Source organism: Pinus tabuliformis, chromosome Q, assembly GCF_031772625.1.
Source record: "Pinus tabuliformis cultivar Carrire ecotype Pingquan chromosome Q, CPIR1, whole genome shotgun sequence".
NCBI lineage: Eukaryota > Viridiplantae > Streptophyta > Pinopsida > Pinales > Pinaceae > Pinus > Pinus tabuliformis.
Genome location: NC_142296.1, coordinates 321,452,545 through 321,465,052, shown reverse-complemented (window position 1 = coordinate 321,465,052; position 12,508 = coordinate 321,452,545). Strand labels below are relative to the sequence as shown.

At 39.1% G+C, this 12,508-nt stretch overlaps 1 protein-coding gene across 3 annotated transcripts in view; it reads left to right on the top strand.

The window, feature by feature from the left end:
* LOC149219475 (Pyridoxamine 5'-phosphate oxidase family protein) overlaps positions 1-12,508 on the top strand; it is a 361,917-nt gene that overhangs the window by 146,551 nt on the left and 202,858 nt on the right. For 2 of the 3 annotated variants that reach the window (XR_016249241.1, XM_089384373.1), the window contains exons 4-6: positions 6,803-6,835; positions 7,346-7,441; positions 8,032-8,196. Coding sequence is in view for 2 of the 3 variants with exons in the window: in XM_089384373.1 (XP_089240499.1) it covers positions 6,803-6,835; positions 7,346-7,441; positions 8,032-8,196 (294 nt within the window). In the remaining variant the exon portion in view is untranslated. Of the gene's footprint in view, positions 1-6,802; positions 6,836-7,345; positions 7,442-8,031; positions 8,197-8,741; positions 8,830-12,508 lie in introns of all 3 variants that reach the window. The other variant, XM_089384374.1, reaches the window with a different exon arrangement.

Genomic DNA, 12,508 nt, shown 5'->3' with positions numbered 1-12,508 from the left:
GGATTTAGCATCGACTATCAGTTAAATCGTCCTCAGAATTTCTTTTAAATCGATTTCGAATTTTTTTTGGGGGCCGCAGACAGATATTAATACCGAACGTTTGATCTTTACCATGACGAAGGCCTGTTAAATGCATGCGTCCTGCCTTCTGCGTATTATCAAATAGGGATCAGAAGTGGATTTAAAGAACGTAGAACTGTTTTGGCGAAAAATATTATGGTTATCAGTCACCAGATTACGTATCGCATGTGCTGTGCAAAGCATTCAAACACTGTGCAATCCAAACATCGATCTGCTCCAAGGTAAAGCCGATCCACGCACAGCCATCGAAGAAGCACCCTGCTGTCGGAAATCTGTTGGTGAGAAACGACGTGAGCCTTGCCAGGCAGCTACGCTGAACTCATTCGAAACCGTAAGTCAAAATCGATCCGGAACACGTAATATTTCGCTGTTTATTTGTGTCATTGCTGTGGTTGATTTGCCATTGAGTATCGGCGTTAGCATAGTCGTAGGGTTTTCATTTCGATATTTTGTGGTCATGTGTAAGCTAGCGTAGGCGTAGAATTAGTTTAGGATTTGAATTGGTGATGTATTTTAATTTTTTAGATTTTAATGTATTTCTTTAGTTTAGGTTAGTTCCTTTTTAGATTTTAGATTTTAAAGTTTTTGAATTTTAGAATTTAATTTAAAGTAACTTAGATTTAAATCCATTTGTTTATTTTAGTTTAGTTTCAAGTTTTATTAGGTAAGTTGAATTTAGATGTTAAGCTTGGTTAGATTTTAAATTTTTTTTTTATTTTTTTTTATTTTTTGAATAAAAAAATAAAAAATAAAAAAATATATTAGTTTTATTTTTTAATGATTAGAATTTAGTTTTAGAATTTTAACTTTTTTTTTTAGGATTTTTAATTTCCATAATATTAAAAAAACAAAAAATTGAAAAAGATTTAAAAAATTTTGAAAAATAAAATTTTGTGGAAAATCAATTTTGCCAGTTTCAGTGGTTTCTCATGTTATATCTTTCATGCTGAATTTTCAAGTCGAGATATGAATACAATATCTGGTTACTGATCTTTGTGGTGGTTTTAAAGAAATCATCTTTTAAGGCACTGGTCTTCTAAATAAATCGAGTCTTTTAGGTGCTTATCTTAATCGTATCTCGTGTCTCCCAACCAACTGGTCGACGGTTGGCCTTCATCAACCCACAGGGACTCCCCCCCTTAGCCGCGGGAGACAGGCTTAAACGGAGGGATCGGGGATCGGAGTGACAGTCCCCGGTCTGAGCGTTGTCGTGCCAATCCGCGCGACAACAGAACACAAATGGCAAAGCCAAGGAAGAAAGCAATCCTCCTAAAGATGTCTCTTCCTCAATCGTGAAAACTGAAGACAATCAAATTGGGAAGGTTCCATTGTTCAATGGAAACTTTGATGTATGGAAGGTAAGAATGAGAAATTTCTTAATGGCTCAAGGCGTTGAAGTATGGGAATCAATGATTACTGATAACATGATGAACGGAGAATCCAAGGAGTACAATGCAAAAGCGATGAAGGCAATCTTGAATGGGCTACCAAATTCTATAAAGGCCAATTTGGAAAAATGTTCGTCAGCAAAGGGTATATGGGACAAACTTCATGACCTTCACTCAAAAGGAGAATTCACCATGACCACTAGTCAAGAAGATGATGGAAAGCAAGAAGGAAATCCATAACCCATCAAGGAAGTTGAAAATAAGAATGATGACATCAAGGCCAAAGAAGACCTAGAAGAAGAAGAAAGCAAAGAAGACTTTGAAGAAGATCTCCTGACTAAACTTATAGCTTCCATGGAAGAGATTAATAGTTTGAAAAAGGAAAATGAGGAACTTAAGAAGAAAGCACAAGATGGTGACCAACACAAGACAAGGAAGGAAGCTGACCTTTTCAAGCTTCAAGTACTAGAAAGAGATGAGGAGCTCACCAAACTTAAGGAGGAATTTCATCAAAACAAAAGAAAGCATCATGAAGAAGTCATATCCATGACAAATCAATTGGATAAGGCAAAGAAAAGGGAAGAAACTTTGTCAAGCCACCTTGAACAAAGACTCAAGAGTTTAAACAAACTTGAAGCAGAGATTGGTCAATACAAGGAAGAGGTCTCCTCCCTTATATCTCAACTAGAAGAAGCAAGGAAACAAGCACAAGGAGCTGAGAAGGAAATGGAAGCTTTGGCATTCATAGAAGGACAAGTTGATGAAGCAGAAAAAGAAAGAAATGCTATGACATGTCAACTAAAAGAAAAAGATGAAGAGATTTTCCTACTAAAATCAAATGTCATCTCTCTAAAAAATGAAACACATGAGGTAATAAGGATGATGGAAGAAATGAAGAAGCAACTAGTTATGAAAGATGAAGATTGTGAAAAGTTAAAAGGAGAAATTGTCTTTCTTAAAAAAGAATTTGACTCGCTGAATAAGAACTTGAAAAGCTCTCAAACCCTAGATGACATCCTAAGTCATCAAAGGTCTCCCCTTGATAAATCAGGTCTTGGCTATGCAGGTGAATCCTCAAGCAAGAATGATAATGCTTCAAACAACAAGGATGTGAGGAAGCCAGAAAGAAATGTTGATGCTCCCAGTTCCAGCAAAGGCAAGGAGAAGAGTCAAGACAACTATGGAAGAAATCCTACTCCAAGAAGACTTGCATATGGTGTCAAGAATACAAAAGGCAATGAATATCATCAAAGAATCCCAAGGAAAAAAGACTTCAGAAGTACATCAAGGAAATCTTCATCTCCCAGGTACCAAAGTATATTTCTTGGTTATTGCTATTCTTGTACAAACTTTGGGCACATGGCAAAAGATTGTAGGGCATATCACAAAGACAAATATAATGGTCCCCGTCAATCTCCTAGAAGAAATTTTGCAAGAAGAAGTCATGATTACTCATTCATAAACAAGATGGAGTGCTTCAATTGCCATAACATTGGACATATGGCACGTGATTGTAACTTGACTTGGGTCCCTACACAAGCTAGAATCATGACAACCAAGCCAGAAAAGAAAGTTACACAAATATGGAGAAAGAAGCAAATTGGATCCGAAAGTCTCTTGGACACTCTAGCCAACAACACATGTTGTTGATTTGATGAAGACATCAAGATGTGATATCCCAAGTGTTTGATGATGAGACTCTGCCAAAAGGGAGACCATGCATATAGTTAGGGGGAGTTTGTGATCATTCTTGTAGAAGCTATCCATGAAAAGCCCTATGAAATCCTTGATGAGACGCACATGGACAATCTTGATTGATCATCTCTCAGGAGTAACTCCATTGAAGAAAATCATGAAATAGTGAAGATGTCTTCCACTTGATCACAAGGCAACAATCTTTCTTGACTTGGGAAAAAGAAGAGCTAAAGGAGTTTATGCAAGCAGGGGGAGTTGGTTGATCATCTACCTCATCCATTTCCATGAAGGCATGCAAAGGCTTAGGGGGAGCAAGTTCATTAAAGAAGAGCACCATGACAGGGGGAGCAACATATCTATCATGAAGAACTATCATTGATGAAGAAAATATGATGAAGCAACATGTCAAGAAGTAGCTTGATAGGGGGAGTACTTGGGCACCCCATTTGCCATTGATGTCAAAGGGGGAGAAATTGTTGAAAGGGCAAGAATATTGCCATCAATGACAAAGGGGGAGATTGTTGGTCAAAGTTGTCATTGATGTCAATATGGCATTGTTGGAGATGGCAAATATTCTTGTGATGAATGAAGAACCCTTTTGTGATGTTACCCTAATCTCATGCGAACCTTAGGAACTCTAAATCCTAACCCTAATTCATAAAATGCCTTAATCCTAGCATACACTACCAAACATTATTTAAAAGATAATAATAATAAAAATAGCTTTATTATAAAGTCATATAATATCGTAAATATATCCACGACTTACATTCTTTTAAAAGAGACGTTATATATAACCTTGGACATTGGACGCTATATAACTTTGGAAACCTTGGATATTAACGCTGGATGTTGGACGCTATATAACTTTGGACATTGGACGTTCTATTCAAGTTAACTCTTCCATCATGTCGGTTCCATCGCTTCACCAGTTCATGTCAACTCCCTTATATGACGAATCCCTTTAATATTTGGTGTAAATGGTATATATACATGGCTATATAAAATTCCGAACAATATATCCGTGAAACACATATACGTAAAGCACAAAAAGAAATATATTAAACAACATGGAAGCACAAATCGGAAAAAAAACCTTCGTGGATTTGTCAAACCTGTGGAGAGTAATCCGGCTTGTGAAGAAATCATAACTCGGTGAAGAAACTTAGATAAGAAGGATAGAAGTAGAAAATAGGCTGAGGAGCAGTTCACACACTTGAATCTTATTCGTTGAAGCTCAAAATAGTGAAGAACAATCATTTGATTTGACTCGGACCTGTGGAAGTATTACTGAGGTGTTTCAGTAATTCAGACAGACCTATGAAAAAGCTCGAACTAAGGTACAACTTCAGTGGCTCGGTGCTGTGACTACACTCAACAATGGGTACAATATCTTGGCTTAAGTGCAAGATTATTGATTAAGGCTCGGATATCTTTGTGGTGAAGTTTCACTACCAAGACTTGTGAAGAGATCTTGGATAGTGACATTGTTGAATCTCCTCCTGGACAACAGTAGTAATGGAAGCCTATTAGTCCCTCAAACCTGTGAGTAGCTTGTCTTGTGGAGAATTGTTAATGATGCAGATCTGAACTTGTGAAGGAGATCTTTGGAGCAGTCAATAAAGATCTTTAAGTAGTCTCATTGAATGACCTTGTGAAGACCTTTTGGAGTGTGATTGTTTGGAGCTTATCTCTGAGTAGCATATTGAAGCCATTCCGTGGAGACACTATTGAAGACATTCGTTGAAGACATTCTTAGATACATGCTTTGAAGACCTTGTGAAGATAATGTTGAAGACCATGATGCATCATTGGTGACATCATGAGGTGACTTGAAGGATTTGATTGGGTACCATGAAGAACAACGAAGACACCTTCATGTGAAGAACAAGGTTGGCATTGATGACGTGACGTGAAGACTAAGGGAAGGCATAGCTGAAGATTGACAGGGCTCATTGAAGAAGACATTAGGGGCCGTGAAGTATAACTAAATACATTTTGACAAATTGAAGCTAAGGGTTGGAGCCTCGAAAAGACAAGGTTGGTGCCTTGGAAGATAGGGTTGGAGTCCTAGAGGACGGAGTCCTCAGGAAACCAGGTTGGAGCCCTTGGGGTTGGTGCCTCAGAATTGACAAGGTTGGAGCTTTGGAAGTCCAAGTTGGTGCTTGGAAAATACAAGTTGGAGCCTAGAAGATTGAAGATTGGTGTCTTCATCTAGGGTTGGAGCCCTACACATATATTGTACTTATTTATTGTAAAGAAGAAATTAATAAAAGCATTTATTTTTATTGTTCATTTTGTGTTCTAAATATAAGTGATCTAACTAGTAAAAATAACAATTGAAAAGAAACACTAATTCACCCCCCCCCTCAGTATTTCCAACGGTTGCAACTCTGGAAAATTGAATTCCCCAAATGTCTCTAGTGTATTCTCCAAGTGCCCATCAAATTCTTCTTATAATCCTCTGTTGGAGCACCAACGACCAAGATTAAAACTTAATCAGTGGCTAGGATCATGTTGAAGTCAATCCGTGTGAGTTTCTAGACTATTCTCACCTTGAATTAATTAATTTTGATTAATTAACCAATTTTCCTAAGTTTAGACTTAGGAAACATTAAAAAAAATAGGTTAATAATCTAATTTAATCATTTCTAGGTTGAATTTCCAGAAACAATTTTTGGGTTTTGGAGATCTCATGCATTCTAGCTTCTCCACCAAATTTTGTGGCTAGAACACATCCGATGCTACAAAAACTAACAGATATGGCCCGAAACGTTGGGTTCCTAGAAGTTTCGTGCTACATAGAAGTAAATACTTTACTTTTACTAAGTTTACTTCTGCTCAATTAGCCAACATAATAATTATGTGCTTTCCTAAGTCAAAACATAGGCCAAGTTACAAAAGCAACTTGCTCACACTTGAGCAAGTGTCCTAAGGAGATCTGTGGGCGACTTCTTGCATGTCTAGACACTTAGGCCTGTGCAAAAGAACCTGCCCAAGCTAAAAACATCAACAATAATAACATAGCAAACACCTCCTTGTTGCCATTGAATCCCTTTTGTTTGCACTCACAAGGGTATATTGTGATTTATGATACATGGTCAAGTGATTAAATGTCATGGGAGGTGGTGATGTGATATAGCCAGCCTTTCAAATTTATTTTTCCTTCCTCCAAATTAACTCCTAAATTGGCTTGTTCATCTGCTTAGCGATTGTGATGTCATAAGACCTGGAAAATTCTATTGACTCAACTCTTCCACCAATGTTTGTGTTTTGATGATGAGGTGAGACAATTTATTATCATTTGGTACAGTAGTGTAATGCATATGATGAATGATTATTGATGAATCTCGTATCACTATTGTGTTGTTTATTTCTTTATCTTTTAGCAAGGCCAGTTCTTGAAAGACCAGTAGGGCCTTTGCTTTATTGTTTGATGCAATGCCTGGACCCCTGCATAGATAAGTTCTTGTATTCCTCCGGGATATAGGATGATCCCTCGTGCTTGCCACCCCTTGGTCTAGTCCATGTTAATCTTGAGAAAGTGCTGTTATGAATAGGTAGAGAGCAATGGTTGGTAATTGTCTGTTTAAGTCCTTGCTGAGTTTTGCACCTAATTGAAGTGCTTTTTGTTGCAGATTGAAGAGATTAGTCACTGTCCACATGGAGAGGTATGTTAACTTTGTGACCTTGTTTTCACCTAGCAGTCATAGTCCACTCAATCAATTTTGTTTTCATCAGAGGCAGGTTTCAAGTTTGCATCCTACCGTATTTAGGGTTGTGCTGAAACTAGGGACCATGGTCCATTATGCAATTCTTCTGGATCCAGGTTTATCCTGTGATTTCCTTTATCCTTTACTACTAGGCCGGCCTAAACTGATGAGAAGAATCTAGGACCCAATGTCTACTTACATCGAAATTGTGTTGCTTGACTGAATGAGTCAGTATCTTTGGTTGGTTTTTAATAGTTATTTTCTAGTTTTTGCAACTATGTGGAAGGCATAAGCATATAAAGCTATAGGCAAAGCATAATCATATAAACTACATACGTATTATGAAGTTCAGACATAATTGTACATTTTTGGGTCTTGATCATCATATCTGTCTTGACCATGCTTACGTTCTTATGAACAAGAGCTGAATGGAAGCTCAGTGTGACAGGAAATTTTCTTGGGTTGTAGATATGCTGGTACTTTACTGGTTCTTGGGAGCAGTTTCGCATCCAAGGAAAACTTGACATTATTGGTGAAAAAGACACAGACCCTGTAAGATGCTTGGTAAGAATATTGTTGATACTTGTTTGGATTTTGGAAATGAATGTTGGAATCTCTGGCATCTTGATTTCAATAGTATGTCATGGAACATGTTTCAAATTGTAATAGGTATATCGTATATCCAAGCTACTGAACCTTGTTTGGATGCATTTTTATTTTCCATCTATTATAGGCAAGTTGTATGACTGGTATGATGTGGATGACAATTGTGTAGGAATTGGTCCTTTATGTCTTTCAACTATCACCTTCTTTTTTAAGGAAGGCCATTAGAATTTTGAGTGATTTATAACTTTGCAGTCCTTGTATGTTCATATTACTTTGATGGGATGTTGGAATAAAACATGTTTGCATACCTATTAAAATATGGTAGACAAAAAGGTAGGTTGGGAACATGCTATAAATAAATTTTACCTGGAACAAAAGAGGAGTTGTTCATACTCCTGCATTGACAAAATTACTTCATCTCTATGTGCCCATTTGTTTAGATGATAGTTGCAATCAAAGTTGACAAATTACAATGTTTAGTTGTGTAAGCATATAATATTCATTGCTTTTCTCTCAATTTGCTTACCTATTCCTTCAACTATGTGCAGTTGCGAGAGAAAGTTTGGTTTGCTAGCTCGTTAAGGTCGAGATTACAATATTTGGGACCTCATCCTTTTGTTGCTCTTTCAAACACTGAAGTTTTTAAAGATTCTCTGGATCCATGTACAGGCCCAGTTGGAACATTTTGTCTGTTAACATTAGATCCCGATCAGGTCCTTTTTCCTTACTTTTTGCTTTGTCAGAGGGTTGGGTAAAGATTGAATTATGTTGATTATTAAGGAATGATATATAGGGTCATAAAGGGGCACACATATATTCTATGTAATTGACTATGTCAATTCAAATATCAGGCATATCATATATGTAGCATCTTGCTTGTCAATGGTTAGGTTAAAGAGAATCCAGTTGATGGCTACATGCTTTTACTTGTCTGTTGAACTGTGTCCACTGAACCAAAACAGGGATCATAACAATAAAGAGAAGGGTATCTTTGAAGCAGTAGATCTATTAGGTCAAATTGATTATGAACCTCACTTATTATGTCTGGTTGTGGGGCATTTGTATGCACACTTCTACCAGACCTCATGATTGTACTTGAAATCTTGTCTGACTGGATTAATAGGAAATACGGCATCCTTTAACTTCTGTATCTCCACTTCTCTCTCATGCGTCTACTCTATATATGTGGTGTAGTTTCTACTTCTTTTACCTGGAGGTTGTACTGACTCTCCTGAAGCTAGGGTAATAATGTTTGCAGCTTGAGATGGTGCTCTTGTATGGTTGGCATTATGATTCCAAGTTGTTGGATAAGGCTTTGTTGAGAAATCAAGGGCAGCTAGATTTTGGTGATTTCTCTTACTTTGATAACTGCGTGTGATGTTCTTTTACTTAACTTTATGTACTTGTAATTAGCTTCTTCTTTCACTTGATTATTATTGTGTTCTTATCATCAAACAACTACCAAAATATGAAAATAAATGAGACAAGAGTGTTGATTTTTGGTAGCATCGAATGTGCTCTAAGTCTCAAAATTTGTAGGGAGGCTTAGACACATGCATTCTCCAATATCCATAAATCGTTTTAGGAAATTCTACCCGGAGACAGTTTTATTAAAATAATTAATTATTTTTAATGGAGGCCTAAGTCTAAACTTAGGGAATTAAAATAATTAAAGGGTATTAATCTAAACTATGGGTGAAATTTCTAGAAGAAGAGGGAGAATGAATCCAAATCGATGGGCACTTGGAGAACATATGGAATAGAGTTCAGAAGATCAAATTTCTGAAGCAGAGCAACTGCCAGTGAGAAATTCGAAGTGAGCTTTTGCAGTGAGGGGCAGGGATAGTTCCGGTTGGAGATTTCTCTTGATCCGGGAATACTCAACAGAGGAGGCAGAGAGAGATCCGGGAGAGGCAGCGCAGAGCCATAAGAGGTTGACGCAGAGGCAACGCAGAGCCTTGAGGAGATCCAAAATTTGCTAGAGGGACCAAATCTGTAGCTGGAAGCCGGGGTGTGAGACCGAGAGAGTAGAAGTCAGAATCTCAGAGGCAAATCGATCAGCTGGGAGGAGTGACACAAACCCTAGATAGTGTGATGTTGGGCTGATGTAGTGACTGCGCAGAGGCAACTAGGGACTAGTCATTCAGTGGCTGGATCAGCCAAGGTCCCCTGTGATAGTGTGAAGTAATCTCACTTCTCTCTGTTGGTGATATTCTCTGTATTGGATAGCCAGAAGTGCATCTAGAGATTGTATTCATAAATTACTACTGCATAATAATAAAACCCTCAGTTGCTGCACCGGTTTTCCCACACTGGGTTTTTCCGAGGACATTTGTCCAAAAATAACTATGTAGATGTGTTGTGTATTTCTTTCTTGTTCAGTTTCTTGTTTCCGCATTTTATTTAAATGGTGAAGGCTGCAGTGTATTAGTTTCAGTGTTTACTGTAGGAAACAGTAAATAATTTTGTTCAGTAATTAACAAATAGAAGAAACATAATCAGTTGCTGCAGTAGAAATTTGGGACTTCCAAATTTTCACATGGTATCAAAGCTGCAGGTGAAACAAGAGAACAATACCGGAAGAGCCCAGTGCTGAAGGAAGAAGGGAAGTCGAAGTGTTGCATAGGCAGCAAATTGAATCCCCAGAGGGATTATGCAGTTCAGGCCAGGAGGGCAAGATTTTCATGGTAAATCTCTCTCTGAGTGAGTCAACAAAGAGGTAGGATTTCTAGATCGAAATTTGTCAGCGGCAGAAGGAGCAGTGCAACAGTAGATTCAACGAAGAGGGGTTTCTGGTGTGACAGTTTTTTGCAGGCAGTTACTGGGCAAAAAGACGTCAGAAGAAAGGAGAGACACTTAAGGAAATTTCTTCCTCAGAGAATTCCTTGCTAGGGAATTCGAATTCTCATCTGCTGAGCAACAACAGGAGAGAGGAGGTCATTCGACTTTTTCGATTGGCAGAGATGGCAGCCAGTGGATTGAGAGACCAGGATAGGTTGGATGGGGCATCCAACTACGTGATCTAGAAGGCAAGGATGTCGTGCCTTCTGGATGAGCATTTTCTCAAGATCTACGTCGAAAGCGTGGTAGTTGAGCCCGCAGATCCATATCTGCTCAAGAAGTGCAAGGGGGAAATGGCGAAGACTAAGAGAATGATCCTCGACAGAGTGACGATCATGTAGTCTATCACATTGTTGGCAAAGGCACTGCTAAGGAAATGTGGGATGCTTTGTCAACGCTATATCAAGGATCTTCCGAGCAGCGGAAGATGTACTTGGAGCAGAAGATGAGATCTATGTAGAGATGCAGAAGGGGGAATGCATTGATTCGTTCCTTACAAAGCTTCAAGAGACCCGAGACGAGTTGGCAGCTGTGGGGTCAACACCTCAAGCTTTTGAGATGTTAAGGCTGACCCTGAATTCAGTTTCTGAAGAGTGGAAAGGTTTTGTCCAGAGCATCCTGGGCAGGGCGATTTTGCTAGACTGGGATGGAATGTGGGCAATTCTTAAGCAGGAAGAGCTGAGGAGAGACTTGGTCAAGTGTAAACTTGAAGCAAGCAACAGTAATGGGTTGAAGCCCAAGGAGGAGGAAGAAAATGCAGCCCTCTCATCCAAGGGGCAACAGGAGCAGCGAAAGAAGAAGAAAGATGTTTCGAAGATTAAATGCTTCAGGTGTGGTGAGTCCTCTCAGAACGAAGGACAAGGATAAGAAGCATGATCCGAAGGTTGCAACCGCGAAGATCGAGGAGGAGTTCACCATGATAGCCCAGTGATCTCTAGGAGGGAGGTGGGGAGATCTAGAGTTGTAGTTTGAAAGGACTGCAGTTGGGCAGGATCCTTGAGGAGTCCACCTCTCGGATTAATACCTTACTATGGGAGCCCAGATCAGTGGTAGTAGGATGGATCGGGTCAGTTAATGTAGAGGAGTGTTGGAGTGACAGTTTCAGTGGCTAGGAGCACCAGAGATTGAGCATCACAAAGCTAGAGTTGACAACAATGCAGTTGGCACAAAGTAGAGTCAACAACAACGTATAAGCTTCAAAAGGTGAGCGTAGAGTCTAGTAGTAGTCAGAACTCCAGCAAAAAATGCATCATGCTGAACACCAGTTCAGTAATTTGGGATTCTTTTTTGTTGCTGATGCAGCAACAACAACAGTTGGAGAAGGATGTAGTGCAGATGCAGTGTTGGCAATGGCAGGGCTAGTAGCAGTACAGATGCAAAATTTGAGAGGGAGTTGCAATACGGATGTAGTGTTGATAGTGGTAGGGTCAGCAGGAGTAAAAATGCAACATTTGCGCCGTAGTTGGTGGACAGGATGTCAGACATCAACAATGCAGAAGGAGATGTTACATAACAGAGTGATGCTTCAGCAGGGTGCATTGTTAGAGCACATTCCTCGCTAAGAGGGAGTGTTGATTTCTGGTAGCATCGGATGTGCTCTAAGTCTCAAAATTTGCAAGGAGGCTTAGACACATGCATTCTCCAATACCCAGAAATCATTTTGGGAAATTCCACCTGAAGACAGTTTTATTAAAATAATTAATTATTTTTAATGGAGGCCTAAGTCTAAACTTAGGGAATTAAAATAATTAAAGGGTATTAATCTAAACTATGGGTGAAACTTCTAGAAGAAGATGGAGATCGAGTCCAAATGATCTGAACCATTGATTAGGATCTAATCTGGGCCGTTGGTTCTCAACTGGAGGATTATAAGAAGGACATCGATGGGCACTTGGAGAACATATCGAATAGAGTTCAGAAGATCGAATTTCTGAAGCAGAGCAGTTGCCGGTGAGAAATTCAAAGTGATCTTTTGTATTGAGGGGCAGGGATAGTTCTGGTTGGAGATTTCTCATGATTTGGGAATACTCAGCAGAGGAGGCAGAGAGAGATCCAGGAGAGGCAGCGCAGAGCCAAAAGAGGCTGACGTAGGGCCACGCGGAGGGAGGGTAGGCTGACGTAGAGGCAGCACAGAGCCTTGAGGAGATCCAAAATTTGCTGGAGGGATTGATTTCTGTAGTTGCA